The 22,738-nt window shown below is 47.2% G+C and overlaps 1 protein-coding gene across 2 annotated transcripts; it reads right to left on the minus strand.

The window, feature by feature from the left end:
* Positions 1-860: 860 nt before the first annotated feature.
* LOC308677426 (phosphorylase b kinase gamma catalytic chain, liver/testis isoform-like) lies at positions 861-22,127 on the minus strand. Of its 2 annotated transcripts, XM_081343797.1 has the most exons (13): positions 21,748-22,127; positions 19,787-20,511; positions 13,651-14,777; positions 10,981-11,043; positions 9,163-9,298; positions 8,865-9,040; positions 6,724-6,778; positions 6,399-6,464; positions 6,087-6,250; positions 5,721-5,811; positions 5,118-5,271; positions 4,272-4,394; positions 861-1,754 (listed from the first exon to the last, which is right to left on the minus strand). In XM_081343797.1, the coding sequence occupies exons 5-13, from the start codon at positions 9,255-9,257 to the stop codon at positions 1,470-1,472; spliced, it is 1,209 nt and encodes a 402-aa protein (XP_081199923.1). In that variant the 5' UTR covers positions 9,258-9,298; positions 10,981-11,043; positions 13,651-14,777; positions 19,787-20,511; positions 21,748-22,127; the 3' UTR covers positions 861-1,469. The 2 variants fall into 2 exon arrangements, with proteins under 2 accessions (XP_081199923.1, XP_081199922.1); XM_081343796.1 differs by lacking the exons at positions 13,651-14,777; positions 19,787-20,511; positions 21,748-22,127 and adding an exon at positions 11,277-11,504.
* Positions 22,128-22,738: the final 611 nt, after the last annotated feature.

The following is a 22,738-nucleotide window of genomic DNA, read 5'->3' on the forward strand; positions in this document are numbered from 1 at the left end:
GTGTGTTGCACAAGATAAGATGGGATATAAACACCTTCAGGCTTTGGAAAGTTTCTCGGGATCCTGGTGCCTTAATAGGCCGAGCACTCTTGGCCAACGTAATGTAGCCTGGCTGGGCAGAGAGAAATATTTCTTTCGCTAGAAGCTGAATGAATGAACCTTTATTGTCAAAGTACAACTATGTGTACATTGAGATTAGCTGAGCCTCCCTTTGTGCTCCCCACCCCGCAACACAGTGACAACAAACCCTCCATCTTACTACACCATCTGAACCAACTACACCACACACCGGCCTCCCAAGTCAATTCTGCATAAAATTCATGAAAATTTATTTCTCATTCAAAAGCCTAACAGCCCACGGATAAAAGCTGTTTTTCAGCCTGTTGGTGCGGCTGGCTGTACTCCTGTATCTCCTACCCGATGGTAGGAGAGTAAAGAGATACCGTCCAGGGTGTGAGTCATCCCTGAGAATTTTCCTCACTCTTCCAAGGCAGCGAGCCCTGGCGAGGTCATCCAGTGGTGTCAGGGGACAGCCTACAGCCTGGAATCTGGCTGTGCCAACTAGACTACACCAACGGACTTGGTATATGGTTGTTTTGGGTAAACTTTCCCTCGTCCTATCCCAGTTCCGCCCGCTCTTTGTCCTTGTGGCCTAAACGTTTTTTCCTGGGATATGCCAAATTCGAGGTGCATTGTTGCCTCCACTTTGGGCCGTGCTTGGGAATTTCTGGGAGTCAGGGCAGAAAAGGATGGGGGGGTAAATGAGTGCGTCTGGCAGGACCTCGTGTTTCGGCAGAAAATGATTACGAATTCCCCTTCCAAGCCTTGCCATGAAAGGGAAGCCCAAGTCGGAAGACAGCTGAGGTTTCATTTCACTTTTATTATGGTTTGGACAATCGTAAGGTGGGGGGAGGCAAAAAAAACCACAAACAAAACAAGGAGCAGTTCAGCAGAAAGGCCATGTCCACTACCTGATTACAGCAAAAAAAAAAAAAAAGGACAGGTGCAAAACCTGATCCCACCACTGATCTCCAGTACTGACCACAAATCCAAAGGCATGGATTGTTCCTTCAGCCGAAGGGACTGCACTGACGGACTAGACCCCTAAACAGTCCTTACAGCGCAAAGGGCTACGTCAGGGGCTCCGGGACTTGCAGCAGAAGCGTGTTGCTCTCCCCAGCCCCTCCCTTTGGACCAACCCCATTGGTGTGATATTAGCCCTACCCAGGTCCAGAACAACCTTCCAGGTATAACCAGGGAATCTTGTCCCATCAGTCCAAAACTCAAGGTCCCCCCCCCCAAAATTCCTGTTCCCTAGAAAGTCTCTTCCATGCACAAGGAGCCCAAAGGAGGACTCTAACCATTGGCTGTCCACCCCTAGTGGGGCAAGGGTGAAGTTCAGTTCTGTGTACACCCCCTGCCCTTCAACATCCCTCTTCCGGGGATCACCCCGTGCTGTTTCACGGGGACTAGTTCAGAGGTTCTTCCACAGCTGACGATGAAGCCTCCTCTCCTTCTGTGCCTAGCAAGACCAGCTGGATGGCCTTTGGGACATTTTCAAAGAGGGCAGCCCGGTTCTGTTGCTCGCCCTTCTTGACCCAGTGCCCGTAGATTCGGAAGGCACAAGCGTCGATCAGCTTGCGCACTCCCTTGAGGGCATAGGGGTCACACAGCAGCAGCTCCTTTGTGACCGGGCGCACCCGTCGGTAGCTGGTGTAGATGCGGATGGAAGCCCGCACCGTCCATGCAATGACCTGCCGTGGTAAAAAAAAAAGAAAGAAAGGCATCACACCAGGCCAGAAGGCGGAGAGAAGAAGGCAAGGAGGTTCATAAGCAAGCATTAACTCAGGGATAGGCAACCTTGGCTCTTTTATGACTCATGGACTTCAACTCCCAGAATTCCTGAGTCAGCTGACTCAGGAATTCTGGGAGTTGAAGTCCCTGAGTCATAAAAGAGCTAAGGTTGCCTACCCCTGCATTAGCTTACAAGAGGCATCTCCTTCCACAGGAGATCACAAAAGAGGAAGTGGGACAGGCCGTCTGTTCTGCCCAAGCCTGTGGACGTCCTTGTTAAATGCACAAGGACAATGCCCCTTTCGACAAGTTGGCCGGAAACTCAGAAGAAAACAAAAGCCCCTTTTAATATTGGTAACAAACCTGCCAAATGGTCCAAAAATAAAGGCAACAAAACACAATTCAAACAGAGAAGATTGTCCACACGAAACACAATGCCAAACAGAGAATTATTCCCCGGCAATAACCAACAGGACATGATCCCACGAAGTGCTTTGCAACGGGTGCCTTCCGCAACCAGCACCGCCCACACATTCCCTTTTTGTAATTCAGTCCCCAAGGCGTGGCTTCTCAATGCCTTCTCCCCTTCCCCCGGAGTTGCCCCATTGCCTCCCTCTGGCCTACTCTCCTGGCCTGTCTTCGTTTGCGGGCGTCTCTCCTGTCCTCCAGTTGTGCGTCCTCCAAGTCCGACCCAGCCTCCCCACCCAGCTGGGTCTCATCCTGAGCACGAGCGGAAGGGCCAGGCTCCTCACTGGAATGTATGTCTTGGAGCTCATCAGAGCCTTCCTCCAACTCCGATGGCTCCCCAGGCCCCTCCTCCTCCTCCTCAGTTTCCCCAGACTCAGCTGTCGGGATCACAGGCTGGCACGGAATCACACCACCATCCATCCACCGAGGGCAGCACTGACGGTGCCGACTAGCAAGCACAAGTAGTCCTCAACCTAAAACAGTTCCATTTAGGGACCGTCTGAAATGACAACATCACTGGGGAAAAAAGGGATTTACGATCCTTTTTTTCACACTTACGACCGCCGCAGCATCTACATGGTCGTGTGATCAAAATTTGGATGCTTGGCAACTGGTTCGTATTTATGACGGTGGCAGCATCCCAGGGTCGTGTGTGATCACCTTTTGCAATCTCTTGACAAGCAAAGTCAACGGGGAAGCCAGGTTCACTTAACAACCCCCGGGTCAACTTGCTTAACGACTGCAGGGATTCACTGAACAAGAAACCTGGTAAAAATGGGGCAAAATTCACTTAACAACTGTGTCACTTAGCGACAGAAATTTGAGGCTCAATTGTGGTCGTAAGTTGAGGACTACTTGTAGTGCTTCAGGGTATTCGTAGACGCTTCATTCTTCTGCAGTGATTCTCAGCAAGTTGAAGACGTGTGGACTTCAGGTCCCACAATTCCCCACCCAGCGTGCCTAGATCTTCAACTCTGCTAAGGTGAGAAACACTGTTTTAGAGAGACACCAAGCATCGGGCCTGGAACTTTTTGCATCTAAAGCAGTGGTGGCGAACCTATGGCACACGTGCCAGAGGCGGCACTCAGAGCCCTCTCTGTTGGCACGCGCGCCACCGCCACCAGCAGCAAGTCCATCAGGCCACCCGGAGCAGAAGCCCCACCCAACACAAAGAAGGCGGAGCGGACCACTAGCAAGCTCTAGTAGAGGTGGTAGAGCAGAGGTCACCAACCATTGTCGATTGGTAAACTGGAAGAAAAGGGAGGGGGAAGCATTTTACATGCATGCGCGCACGCATGAGGCTGCGAGCATGCACGCGCTGCAAATGGGGCGGGGCTAGTGCCTGCGTGATACTCACTAGCCCTGCCCTGTTCTTGTGTGGTGCAGTGCCTTGTATCTGCACCCAGGGGCGTGGCAGCGGCCATTTTTGCGCCTTGCAGCACGGTGGCCCATTTTTGCACCCCCGGTTTTTGCGTGCCAGAGGCGGCACTCAGAGATGCCTCCCTGCCCCCCCCTCCCCCCTGACGGCACTACAATGCTGATGCGGCCCTGGCAATTTGCGATAGATAAATAAGTGGGGTTGGGATTGCAGTTTGGGCATCGCGGATCTAAAGCATGTACTTTTAACATTAAAAAAAATTCCCCAAATAAGGTCTAGAATAAAAGTTTAACTAAAACCTATACACCAGTGTTTCTCAACCTTCACAACGTTAAGATTTGTGGATTTCAACTCCCACAATACTTCAGCCACCCAACTTTGAGGGGGGGAAAAAAAACCTCACGAAGTGAACCGTTTTGAAACTGTCTCCTACGCCCAGAGATGTAAGAAACAGGCATCATTTCGACCCAAAACCGTCTTGTTTTGAGCCTCGGAACATCTGTTTTGCAGTTCAGATGTTATATATACACCGACGTGTACCCTTTGGGGAATGAAGAATGGAATAAAAATGACTTAAATGAATAAATATTTTGTATTGATTTGTAATTGAATAAAAAAATATGCCCCTTACCCTGAATTTATGGAAGGGACTGAAATGTCGCTGCTCCTTTCCGTAGCGCTGGAAAAAGGGGTGTTGCAGTGCCTGCTCAGCACTCAACCTTTCGACAGGATCCACCTTCAGCAGTCGGGAGATCTGCCCCCCCAAAAAAGAAAAAAAGGGGTGGGTGGGTGGGTGTCCCAAAAAGCGTTCTGAGAACACAGGCCTGCTGATGGATTCTGACACGGAAAGGGAGGAATTGAGAAGCAATGTGACGATTTAAACATATATTTATATGATTTTTTTCCCCCCTCCCTGTTCTGTATGTCAGGCTAGGCAGCACCAGCATGAGCTACAAAAAAACCCACAGATAGTCCTCGACTTACAACAAAAATGAAGCTAGCCCATTACGATCGTAAGTCATGACAGTCATAAAGTGGGTCACCACATAACAGGACCCCTTTTTATGACATTTTTGCAGCAGTCCTAAAGTGACCACTAAGGTCATAAAGCAAAGCCAGTTCACTATGGCCTTTTTTTTTTTACCAAAAACTGGTTTTCAGCAAAAACGTCGAGACGCGCAGTCATGTGACCATGGGACAATGCAAATGGCCATAAATGCGGCTGGTTGCCAAGTGCCTGAACGTAGTCACATGACCACGGGGGGGAGGGGAGGGGGGGCTAGGATCTAAATACCTTTGGGAGTCCATCACAACTTCAAATGGTCACTAAGTGACCAATCACAAGCCGAGGATTACCCTGCAGAGTTTGGGATGGCAAGGTCCCCTCCAGTTTTAACTAGCTGCAGCCGGGAAGAGCTGCAGTCTTTTAACTTCTCTCCCATTACCACGCGTGACAAGGACGCGGCTGCCTTCTTACCAAATCCTTGACCGTGTCGGATCGGTCATCCCACTCCGGGGAACCAAAGTGATACTGGCCTTCCATGATCATCCGAAGCATCAACATCTGTTTGCGGTGCCAGAAAGGGGGAGAGCCAGCCAGGAGGGTGAAAAAGATGACACCACAGGCCCAGCTGCAGGGAGGGAGGGAGGGAGGGAGGGGAGGTTAATAGTAGAGAATATTTGTAGCTCAGGGTTGAACCGTGGAGTCCTTGGTTGTTTCCTTGCAGACGTTTCACTACCCAACTAATCAAGAATGCAATCAAACAGTAAACAGCATCCTAATCAAGGAACCGCCAAGGACACTCCCAACAACACAGACAGGGCAAGCCACTTATATATAAACAGAGCGCAGACTCACTGCCTTCTAGCACTGATGACGTTACCTGGTTGGGTAATGAAACGTCTGCAAGAAAACAACCCAGTTCAGAGAGCACCAAGGACCCCAAAAGAGATTATTTTCCAGTGCCCCACCCCACCTTGGCTGGCAGGTGGGGACAACACTGTAGGCCAGGCTATCTGGCGCTCAGCAAGTTCAGGAAGGTTCCCTGATCCCCCACCCCATTCCCTAATTACGACTTACAGGTCCACCTCCTTCCCGTAACCAGGATGAGTCTCGTCCATGGAACATTTTAGTATCTCTGGTGCCAGATAGCCTGGGGTACCGCACAACTCTGCGGGGAAGAGTCACGGATTCAGAGAACGTCAAGAGAAAGGCAAGTGGGGAGAACTTTTCAGAACAAGAACAAGTGGAGGAACAGCCTACGGAAAGACGCCACGGAAACAATGAGCTGAGCTTTCCTACCTGCCCTGTGGCTTAACAGAGGGGCTGCTCCACGTGGCAGGGCAAACGGAAAGGCCCGCCTCCACTGTCTCCACCTCTCCAAAGATACGCCACCGGGTGGGACACACACACACAAACACACACACACGCACCGCACCGCCTCACCTCGCAGTTTCTCCCCTGGCTCCAAATGGCAGGAGAAGCCAAAGTCAGAGAGTTTGATGCTGAGATCATCGTTCATGAGGATGTTCTCCGGTTTGAGGTCTCGGTGGATGATGCTATTCTCATGAAGGTAGCTCACGGCCTCCAGGAGGGCTCGCATGACGCATCTGGGTAAAAAAAAGGCAGACGGAGGCCCGGTTGTTGCGAGGACCAGGTCTTGGAGCCCTCCACAAAAAAGCAAGGAGGAGGGCTCGTTAGGTTATGTGGTCAGAACTTTCCACTACTCTAGGGCCAGCAGAAAACCTTCGGATTTACCTGGTCTCCTTTTCACTGAGGGTTACCTTCTCTGTAAGGTAGTCAAAAAGCTCACCGCGCCTCATCCTGCAAGGAAAACATCAATTAAGAGACTAGAAGCAGAACCGGCTTACTTCTATTATGCTGTCTTTCTCATATTTTATTTATTATATTTAGCGTACGGCTCTCTTTTTTTTCATAATTCACAATTTAATACAGGATTATATTGGCGACTTTTAAGATGTGTGTACTTCAACTCCCAGAATTCCCCAGCCAGCATACCATTTTATTTCACAGAGTGAATCAACCCCTTGATCCTACCCATTTTCAAAGGTCTGTTACTTACAAATCAAAGACTAGGAACATGAAGGTAGATGTCTCGTAGGAATCTATAAGAGTAACTGGAGGGGGAAAAAAAAAAGAAGAGCTGTCACTTATATCGTAATTGCTTCAGTGTTTATGAAATGGCACGTGTGTCTAATGGCAGAATACAAATGTGGAGTCCTCATTTGATGACCACAAGCCCAGAATTTCGGTTGCAAGTCACGGCGGCCATTAAGTGGGTGACCACGTGACCTGATTCGATTTTATGACTGCTTACATGATCTCTTTACAAATCACTGTGGGCATTAAGCAAATCACATGGTCATTAAGTGAATCCCAAATAGGTGGTTTTTACTGGAAACCAACAAAAATGCTAGAAAAGGCACACACAAAAAAGGTACTCCGTTACAAACGGTGGTCATGGGACTGTGGGATGCTGCAAATGGTCATAAATGCAAACAGATTGTCAAGGGCCCAAAATGCAATCACATAACCGAAAGAGGCTGGCACAGCAGTTTCTCCAAGGCCGACCTTTCCTTTTGATTAGTGCCAATCATTTTATTTCTTTAGCTGATAAATTTATACCCCTATTTTCCCATCCGTGCTCAGTTAATAAAAATATACAAGGCGGCAACGAAGCACAACTTTTTTCAAAAGAAAGCTGCATAAATAGAATCCACGAATCAACCTCTTAAAACCACCACCACCACCACCACCGTCTCTTTGTAGGATGCTACCCACGATTACACCAACCACTTAAGGAGTTCAGCAGAATTCGTTGATACAAGGCAGAACTGGGTAGGAGCAGACTGCTCAATAATTGTGATTTAAGAAACAGCAAGGAGTTAGCCCAAAGATCAGTAATGAGTTATTTGGAGTGGGGGGGGGAGGTTTTGTTTTGCTTATTTTGTCCCTGCCTTTATTAATCAACTCATAATTAATCAGAAGAGAGGGGAAGCATCACTCAGGCAGAATTACCTCAGCAAAAATGGAAGAATCGAAAAAGGACAATTCACGGACACACCCAGTTTGATATAATTAATAATAATAATAATAATGATAATAATAATAATAATATTAATAATAATAATAATAATAATAATAATAATAATAATAATAATAATAATAATAATAATAATAATTTTATTTATATACCGCCCTTCTCCCGAATGGTTAAAGCTCCAGACTAGAAACCAGGAGATTGTGAATTCTGGTTCCGCCTTTGGCATGAAAACTGGCTGGGTGACTTTGGGCCAATCACTAGGAGACTGTGAGTTCTAATCCCGCCTTAATACATGAAAGCTGGTTGGGTAATTTGGGGCCAATTATCAGGCGAATGAGCTCTAGTCCCATCTTAGGTACGAAATTGGTTGGGTGACTATTGGCCAGTTATTCTCTCTCTGCCCTACCTACTGCACAGGATTGTTGTTGTGGGGAAAACAGGAGGAGGAAGGAGTATAGGCAGTCCTCGACTTATGACCGCAATGGAGCCCAAAATTTATGTTGCTAAGTGAAGACATTTGTTAAGCGAATTTTGCCTCATTTGACGACCTTTCTTGCCACGGCTCTTAAATGAATCACTGCAGTTGTTAAGTTAGTAAGACGGTTGTTAAGCGGCTTCCCCACCGACTTTGCTTGTCAGAAGGTCGCAAAAGGGTATCACATGACCCCCCCGGGACACTGCGACTGTCATATGACTCAGTTGTCAAGCCTCCTAATTTTGATCACGCGACCGCGGGGAGGCCACAGCAGTCGTTAAGTGTGAAAAATGGTCATGTCACTTTTTTTTCAGGGCCGTTGTTAACTTTGAACGATCAACTAAACGAACTGTTGTAAGTCAAGGACTACCTGTGTTACGTACGTTCGCTACCTTTTGTTATTTCTAAAGCAGGGGTCCCCAACTCCCGGCCCGTGGACCGCTACCGGGTCACGGCATGCCAGCAGCCGGTCCGCACAAACAAGCAAAGCCCCATTTGCGGGATGCAGGCAACACAGGAAACCACGCACCCCTCCGGTCCACGGAAAAACCTCTCTCCACGGAACCGGTCCCTGGGTGCCCAAAAGGCCGGGGGCCTCTGCTCTAAAGTAATAAAGGCGGGATAAAAATCAAATCAAATAAATTTGCAGTAGAAAGAGATGCTAAGAGATGGGACAGCCACTCACTGATGAAAGGGTGACCGGAGACCTGGCGCAGGATGGCAATTTCTTTGCTGGTGGACAAGCGGACTTCTTCCAGCTGCTGGGGGGTCATGCGCTCCGGGGTTACCTCAATAATTTTTACTGCATACTCCTGGCCCGTCTGCTTGTGTATACATCGCCGGACCACACTGCTTACGCCTCTGCACAGGAGAATCAAGTTTCGAGAAAGACTAAGGTCCCAGGGATGAAAAATAAATAGAAAATGTTTCCATCCCTCCAAGCCATTCCACTGCGTCACGTCCCTTCTCCCTCCTAGCCTCACCTGCCAATAATATCCTTGGGGTCGTATTTCTGGTAGAACTCCTTGGCACCAGCCCAGTCTGGAAGCTCGTCATCCAGGCCCACGTCTCGCGTCATTCTGCTGCAGGGCTGGTAAACCGCAAGTACCGATTCAGCTTCTGAAATGCATCAAGAGGCAAAAGGAGACCTGTGTCAAAAGCGCTGGACGCTCTCTGGACTCAGCTGCTCCCTGATCTGCATGCACACGTCCAAGAGGAGACCTACGTGATGGCAGCCTCAGGCCGAGACATTCCAATCCACACATGGCTTTCGGTGGTGGACGTCATGGAAGAGACAAAGGAAAAGGACTTAAATTGGACCAAGGGGACTAATCCCCTCTCTGAAAATTTCATTCAGTGGCAGGATGGATTTCAAGACACATCGTAGCCATCAAGATGCTCTCCCCTACCGTCAAATGGAGCTGTAATTCCTCCTTTGGATTTATCAAGAAATTAAAAAAAAATCAACCCATCAACATTTTGCATTCTTGTGCTAGCTACAATGGGGTAGATTCCCCATTCCTGTGAGCAAATCAGGACAAAATAAAAAGCCTGATGCATTTTCCCCACCCCCAGGGAGCAAAACTGCCACAAAGATTTGACACACAATGCACATACAGTATAGGAAATACTGGGATTAGAGGCAAGACCAAGCAAAGATATCCCTTTGGAATATCCCATTAGATTAGAATATTCCGCATATACGTCAGCCTCTACAATTCCGCATTTTGCTTACAGTCACACCTTTTTCCTATGCCTGCTTTTCCATCCCAATGGAATCCTTCACTTCTAAACCTCGAAAACTCATTTCAAGAGCCTTGTTTTAGCCTCATCATCACAATCTTATAATCTGAATCCAGATCTCCCTTAGATAAGGGTGTAAAACCTGCAGATGTTTCCCTAGGAGTATAAATGTCACAAATTTCGACTGAAATGGGATTATTATTTTTTTCAAGTAAAGAGGCAAAGCCTGACAGTATATCCAGCGAGGGCTGCTTGGTCTTCTCTGAGCTTGAATGTTTTCTTGCAGATGTTTCATTACCCAAACTAGGTAACATCGTCACTGATTATGTTATATAGTTTGGGCAACGAAGTGTCTGCAAGAAAACAATGAAGTTCAGAGAGCACGGAGGACCCTTCATTTCAACCCCGAGCTACAAATATTCTCCTTTATTGGTATTTCTAATAGCACAGTAAATCAATTGGCACTGAGAACATTCCACTTACTAGGGTAGCTTTCTCATCCTCATGCCCTCTGGGGTGTTAGACAATAACTGTCAAGAGTTCAAATATCCATTTGTTTTCACACTTGCTAAGAAATCTATGAATTGTAGTCCAAGATTTCCAAACAGTACCAGGAAAAAGGGGAGTGATCCCAAGGCATTCACCTGTTCTGTTGCTGAATCTACAGGCCGAAATTCTCCACAATTTAGTATTAAAAGGGCATTAGAAGGGCATCTCCCATCTCTTTTATCATTAGATAAGAAACGATAGCAAGAAACCCGCTTTTAGGGTCTAGATTCGGTACATAAAGGTGCATCAAGGTATATAAAATCGGCAGGATTTTATTGAGAGTATGGCATCGTTTCTATTTTATCTATGCCTTATCACATACACACAAACACACACACACACACACACACACACACACACAGAGATTTGGAGATCTGTCACTTTTTGCAGCACTTGGGCCTTGCTTTCTAAGCGTATCTATATTATTTATTTACTTATTTATTTATTTAGATTTATTTATTTATTTAGATTTATATACCGCCCTTTCCCGAAGGATATTACCGGCCTACCTTCCAAGGTTGTTGCAAAAATTACTCAGAAAGCAGGTCTCACGCGTGAAGCCATCGGAGCACCTAAGACAGAAAGACAGAAAGCGCCGATTGTGCTACAAACCGGGCGGAGAGGCTGCTCTGCGGCGAAAGCTTCATCCTCCACCCCAGATTTGCTCAGGGGCGACAGAAATGCACTCTGCATATTCTCAGAAACTAGAGGTTTTAACATTTCAGGGCCGTGGCCTAGCAGCGACAATACATTCCGGGGTTGAGTGGTTCTGAGTCCCACGATGCCCCCCCAACCCTGAGCTTACCTCCTCTTTCTCTCGCCTCTGCAGGGGGATCCCCTCTTACGTAATCGACTCCCGCGCTTCCCGCGCAAAAGGGATCGCCCCGAGATCCTCACCCGGCGGCGCCTCCGCTTCAATTGACTGAATGACACCCATCCCCCCCCCCAAGGATAGCCGGCGACTCCCGGGCCCCGCCCCTTCGACCTGATTGGTTCGCGCTCCTTGATTGTCCCGGGGAGTGACAAGAGCGACCAAAGGGATCCGTCCATCACCGGCGAGAGCAGCGCCCAGTGGCCAGACAGGGAAGGGAAGGCGGGCTGTCGAAAGGCAGAAGCGAATCAGATAAAGAAGAAGATGAAGAAGAAAATATAGAAGAAGAGCGGGGATCAAAAGAGGAAGCGCCGTTTCCCCCCCCCAGCAAACGGGAGAAAGCTCAGCCAATCAGAAATGGAAGGTTTGCCAGTTGTCAGGAGGAGGAACCAATGGCCTGCCGGATTTGGAGGAGGGAGCGAGAGGAGAAGCGGCCTCGGTAAACAAACCTCGGGGGAAAATGAGCCAATCGCGAAAGGGAAGGGGGCGGGTGCTGTGCGAAAGGGTTATTCTAGGTTTCACCACCGCCGAAGGAAAGGTCGAGAGACGGTGTGTGTGGGGGGGGAATTCTCCCACGCCTTTCTCCAAGGCTTGGTCACGTGACCAATACAACACACACACACACACACACACACACACACACACACACACACACAGAGCAAAAGGTACACAACTCGCCCTAGCCCAGGGGTAGGCAACCTCGGCTCTTTCATGACTCATGGACTTCAACTCCCAGAATTCCTGAGTCAGCTATGCTGACTCAGGAATTCTGGGAGTTGAAGTCCATGAGTCATAAAAGAGCCGAGGTTGCCTACCCCTGCCTTAGCCGGACCCTCCGCCCGCAGCGCACGAACCTCACGACCTTCTGAAGGAGATTAGGATGGGCAGCTCAAGGTCATGCCCGCTTGTCAGGGATCAGCAGCGATCTAAATCTGGGACGACTTTCCTTCACCTCATGCTATGCAAATGTGTCGGAGCGGCCCTTGCGTGTTGTTTGGGAATTATGGGAGTTGCAGTCCTAACACATTCTAGAGCAGGGGTCTTCAAACTTGGCCCTTTTATGACTTGTGGACTTCAACTCCCACAATTCCTCAGCCATGTATGTTGGCTGAGGAATTCTGGGAGTTGAAGTCCACAAGTCATAAAAGGGCCAAGTTTGAAGACCCCTGTTCTAGAGGGCATATTTATTATTTATTTATTTATTTGTTTGTTTGTTTGTTTGTTTATTTATTTATTTATTTATTTATTTATTTATTTATTTATTTATTTATTTATTTATTTATTTATTTATTTATTTATTTATTTATTTCAATTCCATTTATATCCCGCCCTTCTCCGACTGGGGAAGAGCGCTCTGACCACTACACCTCAGTGCAACCTGACTGCTTAGGAAAGCCGGCGCAACCTTCGTGTGTGCATCCTCCATGTTGATGGACAATGCGGGTTAGACTTTACCCCCTTCCTCCCCAACTGGAGAGACCCTGAGATCAGGGTTCCTCAAACTTGGCTACTTTAAGACTTGTGGACTTCAAGTCCCAGAATTCCCCAGCTGTTGCTATTTGTAATGGTTTTTCATCCAAAAGAGGCGTCTGCTGTCCCGTTTTATCTGTACAACAACCCTCTGAGGTGGACCAGGACTAAGAGAATTAATGACTGGTCTGAGGTCACCTGAGGGGCTTTAGAGATGGGGCAGGATTTGAAACCAACTCCCACTCCTCCACCCCCCCAACACAAGCTTTGATTCCGCCTTGATCTTTAGGCTGCCTTCTGTGCCCAACCTTGCTAACTGATATCCACAAGAGGTAAAAAAAAAAAAGGAGAGTGCCCAAAGATACAGAGCTTTCTGCCCCCTCTTTCAAAGGCAAGCTACTTTTGGTACTGGGAAGAATCCAGAGAAAGAAATATTTTGGGAAATATTAAAAAGGCAGAATATTATATTTCCCCAAAGGATCTTAAAGGCAAAAACCACCCCCACCCCCCCAAGTCTCTGTGTCCCAAACAGAAACCAGGTCTGCAGAAATGCAGATGTGATAATCTTGTCGGAAAGATTGGAGCCAGGAAGCTGGGATTAGAAAAAGAACCTTAGAATCAACAATCCCTCATACCGAATAATCCAAGAATCATCAACCAGAGCCCCAGGAAAGTAGGATATGACCTTTGGGACATAATAGGATTAACCCACCACCATCAAAATACCACAAAGGCACACTCAGATTCAAGTCAAAGTACATGACACAAGAAATACAAAGCCTCAAAGAGGAAGAACTCCAAACAAAAGCCCAAGAAGGTATAAAAACCCACCACTCACAGCCACATGTGGTCAGTTTTTCCCAGAGCCATCTTTCTGTCTGGCTCTCCTCTTCAATAAACCACAACCTTCTTTCTAAAACAGTCTCCATTTTGTTTATTCCCAGCTTGGACTGGACCCCGATGAAGATTTTTCTTTCAACAGTACAAGGGGGGGGGGGTTGGTGTTCCTTCTGCTCAGATCAGATGGTTTGGATTGACGCTAATTATAACTTCATGCCACAATAATTCAAGTCATCTGTGTGCCAAATAATATGACTTCCTTTTTCCAAACTCAACCACTTTCACTGTCAGGGGATTTCTATAATAGGTAGTATACTTTTTTCCAGCAGGAAAGCACATTTCATGAAACAGAAATACAAATATTTCAGTCAAGTATAGGTGCTTCTGGGAATCCGCATTATATGGCAATCCTGGCTAGGACTGATAGGAAGGGTAGTCCAACATCTGGAACACATCAAATGGAGAAGGATGATAACAGATGAAATCAGCTAGGCTTCTTACGTCAAGGAGAACAAATCCTTTTACATTCTCTGTAGGAAAACAAACTTGATGTCCACCATGTTAAATAGCGGGTTCTTTGGTGCAGGAATGAAGACAAGGTAACTGAGTACAGGGAAACTCATATTTTATTTCGTGCAGAATCTGTACTGGCAAATGGCTGCAACTAGCCGCAATATATAGTCTAGCCCTTAGGCGGCAGCCAATAGGTTTGAAGCAACCATTGCCGCCTAGGGATAGCCAATTATAGCACTGGAGACTTGTAGTCTGGGTTGCTGGTAGCTGCTCCAGCAACCCACGTGGTATTACTAATGAGCCCAGTACATAACACACCATTTTTCCCCTTCATGAAGCCAGCTCAACAAAGGAAGTGCCATCACAAAAAAACACTTCAGTGCCAACTGAAGAAACCACAGTAGTCAACAAGGATTCTGGAAGTCCAAAGTCACCGATCGATGTGGCTCATCATTCTGCTTTAGATACGAGGTAAGACAGGAGGACTAGTAACGTGGGGGTCAGAATAAGAAGGAAAATCCAGACACTGATACTCAGGAAAGACATAAAGCGAGACTTCCGAGCCCAGTGAAGTGCTGCATTCTGGGAATGGGCCTTTTGCTTCTCATTAGCCTAAAGACGCAAAGAACAGCTTTGTTATTCACTCTGGATGTAGAATAAGGACACCAGAAAGCATGAATTTTAAGGGGCAAATAATCTTAGCCTATCTTTTCATACATTGTATATACATCACCTGCTGAAATGCTCAACATAGGTCTCAGAATTCTTGCTTTCTCTTCCCTAGCGAATTGCCATGTTTGTAAAACACACTGAATCACAAACGGTCCATTCACACGTCAGCTGAGCATGCTGGGTCAGAGCCTATGCTTAGTTTATGACTCCTTGTATCATCAGAAACAAAACACTGGATTCAGTCAGGCCATTTTCACTCAGTAAACCATGGGTAACCATGTCATGCAGATGTCCTTGGCCTGTATTTCTGCATATCGATCCTAAATCAAGAGTCCAGATAAACACACAAAGCTAAATAGGGCAAGGGCCTTCTTTTTTCCTCAGGTAAGACATCAAAATATGAGGTTGAAGGTTTGTTCTCCAAGCTTGTGGGTTGGTTTCGTTACCAAGCTAGGTAACATCTTCAGCAGCCTTTAAGGCAGAGCCCCCCGACCTTTTGGGCACCAGGGACCGGTTCCATGGAGAGAGGTTTTTCCGCGGACCGGAGGGTGCGTGGTTTTGTCTGCTGCCTGCATCCCGCAGATGGGGCTTTGCTTGTTTGTGCGGACCGGTTGCTGGCATGCCGTGGCCCAGTACTGGTCCACAGACCGGGGATTGGGGACCCCCTGTGTCAAATGATTATCTTCTGATGGGGTCAGGTGTGAGTCATCAGAGAGAGGCTTGTGATGGGTCTTATTTCAGGTCAGGGTTGTTGGAGGTTGTGACACCTGACCCATCACAAGGCCTTCACTTGACACACACCATATACCTGAAGCCCTTATAAACAGAGGGGCGCTGACACACACATCCCCTACACTCCGCTGAAGACGTTACCTAGCCCGGGTGCAGGATGAGGGTGATGGTTCGTTGTCCGAGTTTGTGGGTTGGTTTCCGAACATTTCGTTAACGAAACGTTCGGAAACCAACCCACAAGCTCAGACAACGAACCATCACCCTCATCCTGCACCTGGGCTACAGATATTCGCCACTATTGCAAACATCAAACTAAGCTCCCATCTTGTTGTTGGGAATGTTTGCAAGGCTAGCTCTAAAGATTTGCATGCTACCCACTCCCTAGCTTTAAAGTCAATGCCTCTGAGGCTTTCCATCTGCTTCCACCTGGCAAAGAGGCTGGTGTGGACTTTCCAAACACCTGAGCCCAGCCAGAACTTTCCTTCCTTGCAGGTATAGCAGGAGAGCAGTGTTGGGTTAATGTGGGGGGAAAAAACCCCTAGAAGAGGGCTTTTCAACCAGTAGTACGGATACCACCTGTGGTACATTGGCACCTGGCAGGTGGTATGCGACCATTCTAGAAAAGTGGTAGCAGGGGAGGGGAATGAGCTGAACCGGTGGCAGCACCGCACAAGCCTGAGCGAGAGACAGCTGGAGCTGCAGGGCTGTCAGGGCTCAGCGGAAGCCCCAGGATCAGCGCCAGGCTCCAGCTGGAGCTCGGCGCTGATCCTGGTGCTTCTACTGAGCCCAGAAGCAGCGCCGATCAGCTGGAATGTTGCAGCGTTTCCAGGGTCTTGTGATTTACATTCAGATGCTTGGCAACTGATTCATATTTATGATGGTCACAGTGTCCCAGGATCATGTGAAGTGACCAAAACCTGCTGCAACCACCCAGCAGATGGGGGGAATAAAAACCAAACATACCCACCCACCCCCGCTGCCAATCCTCAACAGAAACGCTCACAACAATGAAAACCTCGGACAGGAGGAAGAGCGCCGCCGGGCGGGCAAGCAGGTATCTTGCTCGGCTGTGGCTTGGGGGACCCTTTTTTCAGTGCCATTGTAACTTCGAACAGTCACTAAGCAAACTGTTGTAAGTCGAGGACTACCTGTACTTCATCACTTTTTTCCTTTTTTTTTTTTGGTCATCAGGTTTTTGACCCCTTGCTAGGCGCCTGGTGGTACTCGGATGCTGCCATATCCTAAAAGTGGTACAATGGGTGAAAAGGTTGAAAAGCCCTGAACTAGATAGACCCAGGTAGCGCCTTCTTCAACTCACCAAGTTGATTAAAAGGCCCTAAGCTTCTGCAAGCTGCTCAAGTAAAACGGGCAGGTTACAACCTTTTAAGTCAACTTGAATTGCGAGGGTGGGCAATGTGTTTGGATGTTGTTATGCCAAGAAAATCCAGTTTTATCCAATTTATCCAGGTTCGGGCTAAGACTAATGAAGGATTTCAGTGGGGGTGAGCGAAGGAGGGGTAACTAGGTTGGCTAGCCGGATGCAGATCAAATATGAGATCCATTACGCCTTGCCTGCAAAGAATTAGATTTTCATTAAAAATTTAAAATAAAATTACGTTTAAAGAAAATAGCATTACAGGTCAAATGTAAACATAGTAACACAGAATCGTAGGGCTGGAAGGGACCTCGGAGGTCTTCTAGCCCAACCCCCTGCCCTTATAACCTCCCGGATAAATGCAGCCTTTTCTTGCCGTTCCATTGATTAATGGTTCTCTCGCTATCAGAAAATTTCCCCTTACTTCTGGGTTACTTGTTTCTCTCTCTGATAGGTTTCTCTTCCCAGACTATGAACTAATAAAAACAAGTCAACCTGACCTTCCAACAAAGTACAATTTCCCCTCTTATCATGGATGAACATAAAAAATTAGCGAGATTGGAACTCCAGGGAGGTGTTAGCAGACTGAATGGCCACTGAGCATTTGAGAGAACAAATATACCTGTCCCAGGATAATGTTGCAGGATCCAATCTCGGTTGGTCACCGGGACCCGAGGTTTTGTCTTCCGAGCTTTCGGACTCATCCTGCAGCCCCGATCCTCAGGGAATTTCTCTCTAGACACACAACTAAGTTGCTGAAGAAAAGTCAAAAAGCAAAGAAGTTCCCTGCAGATTTGGCTCCAAAAGCTTGTAAGACAAAACCTCGGGTCCCGATTACAGACCCATATTGGATCATAATCATCATAATCATCATCATCATCATACCTAGGATGCTGGCAGCAACCCATGTCAACCATCAGCGCCAGACAGTTTGAATGTTCAGTTGACTGAGGTTCATGTTTAATGAATAAAAGATGATGATGATAACAATAATAATGATGATGAGAATGATGATGCCACCAAAAGTGCCGGGAAAGAAAAGATGAGTCTTTTTTGGGGCTGACCAAATTCTGACTGATTGACCGTTGAAGGATGTAATAAGAAACTGGGTGAAAGAGAATTGCTTTGAAGGAACCACCCAAAGTCACTTAGGCCAGATGGGTGGTGGAGAAATTTAATAAATACTTAAATAAACCACATAGAGGAAGCAGCCAGATGAAGTAGCGTTTTGTCAGGGGTTCCACTTGTGAATTGCTAAAAGCAAGGCTGATTTTTGGTTTCCTCCTTCCTGGAGGAACACTTTAGCCGTTGTCTTCCTGCCGTAAAAAAAAGCAAGGCTGTTGGGCTCCATTGTGAACTCTTGTGAAATGACAATGTGGCTGGATGCACTCCCGTAACACCCCTGAAGTTGCACATTGTAGGGGCAGGATCAGTGTCGGCACAAATCTTTTACAGGGATTATAAACTTCCCCATAGTTTTACAGGGAATCTTGTCCCCTGCAATTGATTCTGCTTGCTCCATTGATCAATTCTGAATAAGCCTTTAAGCTATGTTAGGACAAAATCAAGAGTCTTTAAAAATTCACCCCTTTCTTCTAGCATTAGCTTTTTTTACAGCCCACTTCATGATAGGACCTGGATACCATCCTTAGAGGAATGTGGACCCATGCTTTTTTGAACCTTACAAGCCCATGGGATGTAACAGGCTTTCCTCAGTTCTGAAATTTGACACTTTGGCAAAATATTGACCAAGCTCTGCTGCCTTGAAGGTAGCATGGGAATTTTAATGAGCAACAGCTCTGGGATGGTTATTTTCCACATCTGTTTGAGGAATATTTTCTCCGCTGTCCAAACCCCACTCCATTGTTCTCAGTTGTTGAGAATTCCACAAGCCATTCTAGGTACCTTGTGAAAATCTTCAGCTTTGGGAAATGGAATACAATCCACTCCTTTTTCCTTTGAGTACAATTAGGTCTACTAGATGAAGGTATTAGCTGTGTGTTTAGCCATTACCCTTAGCAAGAAGACCTTAAGAACGAAACCCCTTTTTTCTCTAGGTGCCACTAGAGCAGGGGTAGGCAACCTTGGCTCTTTCATGACTCATGGACTTGAGTCATGGAGTTGAAGTCCATGAGTCATGAAAGAGCCAAGGTTCCCTACGCCTGCACTAGAGACACACCATAGGTAATTTTTTGGGGGGTATACAGGCTTTTCTTCTCTCCGGTAATGATGGGAACCAGGGACAAAAGTGATGAGATTAAAAAGGTAAAGGTTCCCCTGCACATGCGTGCTAGTCGTTTCCAACTCTAGGGGCCGGTGTTCATCTCCGTTTCAAAGCTGAAGAGCCAGCGCTTGTCCGAGGACGTCTCCGTGTTCATGTGGCCGGCATGACTAGACGCCAAAGGCGCACGGAACGCTGTTACCTTCCCACCGTAGTGGTCCCTATTTTTCTACTTGCATTTTTTACGTGCTTTCGAACTGCTAGGTTGGCAGAAGCTGGGACGAGTAACAGGCGCTCACTCTGTTATGTGGCACTTGGGATTCGACCCGCCAAACTGCCGACCTTCTGATCGACAAGCTCAGCGTCAGATTACATTGGCCTAGATTCTAAATACTTCCTTTTTTTGGATCAGTAGATATCTTTGGGAAGGAAAAATCATACTATTAGTTAACAAGAGAGAAGAAGGGTATATATTTCTTTTCTTAATATCCAGGAATTATTTTCACAAAGAAAATTGGACTCAGTGTTGTTCCCTTTCTTGTTCAGGGAACACAGAAAAGCAGACATTAATTTGATCACCAGCTTCCCAGCCAACTCCTTTCGAAATGGGGTGCCACTCACCTTGACTGCATAGATCAGAGCCAGGACCCCAATGCACGAACAGCCACAGATGATGCTAGCTATGGCCAGATTGCGTAATCTGCGCACATTCAAAGCAGGGGATTGGCCACTCGCCAAGGTGTCCGGGGCTACCATCCCTCTGCTCTCCCCTTCATTGTGGACCCCCATTTCTTCATCCATGACTAAAGGACACACAACCAGGTTGCTGAAGAAAAGTCAAAAAAGGCTAGAGAGAAGTTCCGTGAGGATGGGCTCTAGCAAGGGGTCTCAAAGCTCGGAAGACAAAACCTCGGGTCCCGGTGACCGACCCAGATGGGATCCTGCGATATTATCCTGGGACACGTATATATTCACCTTCATTTGTACAAGTCAAAAAGCTAGTCTCTTGCTGTCTCGGTGATTCACTTTAACTGTCAGGATACTAGGAAGCATCAGGATACTAGTCCAAGGTTGTGAGTCTAATTTCAGAGGCCAGAAGTGTGTGAATGTCTTCCATTTCCTTTGAGAGACCCGATTTCCAACTCTGTGTCCTGCTGTGGCATGCGGAAGAATCCCATCCTCTTGGTGTCAAGTCTTCTTTGAGCCAAGCTCTTGCGTCTTGAGTTGAGTCTGGCTAAATTGTCGTAAGAGATAAGGCAGAACGCTGCCAGACGGACACCTTTTTCACAAATGGAATGTACGAGCTCAAGATTAGAGAGCTTTTTGACCTGGTCATTCATTCAGCTCTTGTGAAGGTAGGGAAGAGAAGAACAGAAGAAAAAAGAAACTTCTTTTGAGAAAAGACTCACATCCGGCAGCAGGATTCCTGTTTACTATTCCTCTGAACACCTTTTTCCTGGTTTTCTCCGACTGTTATGTACTCACACGCCCACCAGTTTCGCCTATCTTGGGTTGGGTTCCTACTGCTTTCTCCATGAAGTCATGTTTGAATCATTCCAGTTGAGCTCATGGCCTTTTTTTTCCTTTTTCTTCTTCTTCCCCTTTTCCCCAGTCTGCCTTCTGGGTGCTGTTTTGATAGGAAATGGTCCAACTGAAAAGCTCTCAGGTTATGCAGAAAGCTGAGCAAGACGGACTTATATAGGCTGCCCTGAACTGCTGAGATTGATTGGTGGAGCCTGACAGATAAGACAGGGAATATTCTGAGCGATACCTTCTAGGCAGGGTGTGACAGTGAAGAGGAAATCAAGTGATCTAAGGAACAGCAGCTGGCTTGCACACAAGCTAGCTTAGTAATAACAATGGCAATTGTGCTTAAGCTTATATACCACTTCGTAGTGCTTTATTTACAGTCCACATATTGCCCCCAACCATCTGGGTTCTTGTTTTACCATCCTTGGAAGGAGAGGAGGCTTGAGTCGGTGAGGATCGAACTCCTGACAGTGAGCTGAATTAGCCTGCGATAATGCATTTCTAATCACTGCGCCACAGGGGTTACAATGCAGTATTGCAGGCTAACTCTGCCCACAGCCTGGAGTTCGATCCTGAAGGGCCTCAAGGTTGACGGAGTCTTTTCTCCTTCCAAGGTTGGTAAAATGATCCAGATTGTTGTGGGGTGTGCGTGCGCAATATGCTGACATTGTAAACTGCCCAGAGTGCTATCAAGGTAAGATAAAGGTTCCCCCGCACGTGTGCTAGTTGTTTCTGACTCTAGGGGCCGGTGCTCATCTCCGTTTCAAAGCCGAAAAGCCAGCGCTTGTCCGAGGACGTCTGTGGTCATGTGGCCAGCATGACTAGACGCCAAAGGCACACGGAACGCTGTTACCTTCCCACCGTAGTGGTCCCTATTTTTCTACTTGCATTTTTAGGTGCTTTCGTACTGCTAGGTGGGCAGAAGCTGGGACAAGTAACAGGTGCCCAATCTGCTACGCAGCACTCGGGATTTGACCCACCAAACTGCCGACCTTCTGATCGACAAGCTGTGTCCTAACCCACTGAGTCACCGCGTCCCTCATGGAACGTACCTTATGGAACGGTATGGAAGTGCTATCAATGGACGTCCCTTTGCTAGTTCTCATCTTTCAGTGTTTATCAATGAAGTGTTCAATTTGCTTCAACTTACCTTACTGCAGATATGCTCAAATTGAAGTTCAGGTTGAAGAAGAGAGAGAACTGAGCCAGGATTTTTTTGTTTTCTTTCTGATTCCTTTCTTTTTAGCCTGGGATTTCTTCCTCCTTGGACAGTGCCGCAAGCATATTCCAATTCCATTTAACGACCCCTTATTAGGGACCCTTCTTTTCAGGCGAGGTCAATGAGATGAAACAGGAAAGTAGCTGCAGCTTAGAAACAGCTCCATCAAGTCCAGATCAGGACACACCTCAGCTGCAGCCGTGGGGCAGCACACACCAGGTTTTGTCAAGTGATGCCAGCAGACTGAGGAACAAGTTTGCCCGCATTCCTAAACTAGCAACTGCAAAGCACCAAGTATTTATTGGTTCCTTTTAGGGCATATTACAAGTTTGGTTGCTATTGGGTTAATTTGTTGCCTGGCACGCCTGGTTGCTAATGCAAAGGAGTTATTTTCTCCCTGTTCCTTCCTGTCTAGATCAGCCTTTTCCAATCGGCTGCCCTCACCTGAGCTGGAATTACCATTCCGTCCCCGTTCCCCCCCCCAACCACCACTGTTTCGATCCATACCGAAATATTCCCCGTTTTGGTATACAGTAATGGGAACGGCAAATCTGCAGCGTTCAAATAACGGATAACTCCCAGGATCACCGCCCTCGGTCCTGCTAGGATCACAGAATCACGGCAGCAGGGGCCCCCTCCTTCCCCCCCCCGATCAGGGTAAGACTCACCAGAGCATCTCTGAGAAACGACCACCGAGGCCACTTAAAAGCACTGAACAAAGAATTCACTTTTTGTGGCGGCTTGTTCCACTGGGTGACAGCTTGCGAGTTCCCAACATCTCCCTCACTTCACGTCGAGTTTAACTGATCCTGCCTCGTGGGACA

This window comes from Vipera berus (assembly GCF_964194415.1).
Source record: "Vipera berus genome assembly, chromosome: Z".
Lineage (NCBI taxonomy): Eukaryota > Metazoa > Chordata > Lepidosauria > Squamata > Viperidae > Vipera > Vipera berus.

Excerpts from the sequence above, each read along its gene's own strand:
- LOC308677426 (XM_081343797.1), bottom strand. The coding sequence starts at position 9,257 with ATGACGCGAGACGTGGGCCTGGATGACGAGCTTCCAGACTGGGCTGGT. Across the intron at positions 6,779-8,864 it reads CTCCGGTCACCCTTTCATCA|TTACTCTTATAGATTCCTAC; the intron begins GTGAGTGGCTGT and ends TTCCCCCTCCAG. Across the intron at positions 6,251-6,398 it reads CTCAGTGAAAAGGAGACCAG|ATGCGTCATGCGAGCCCTCC; the intron begins GTAAATCCGAAG and ends TTTTTTACCCAG.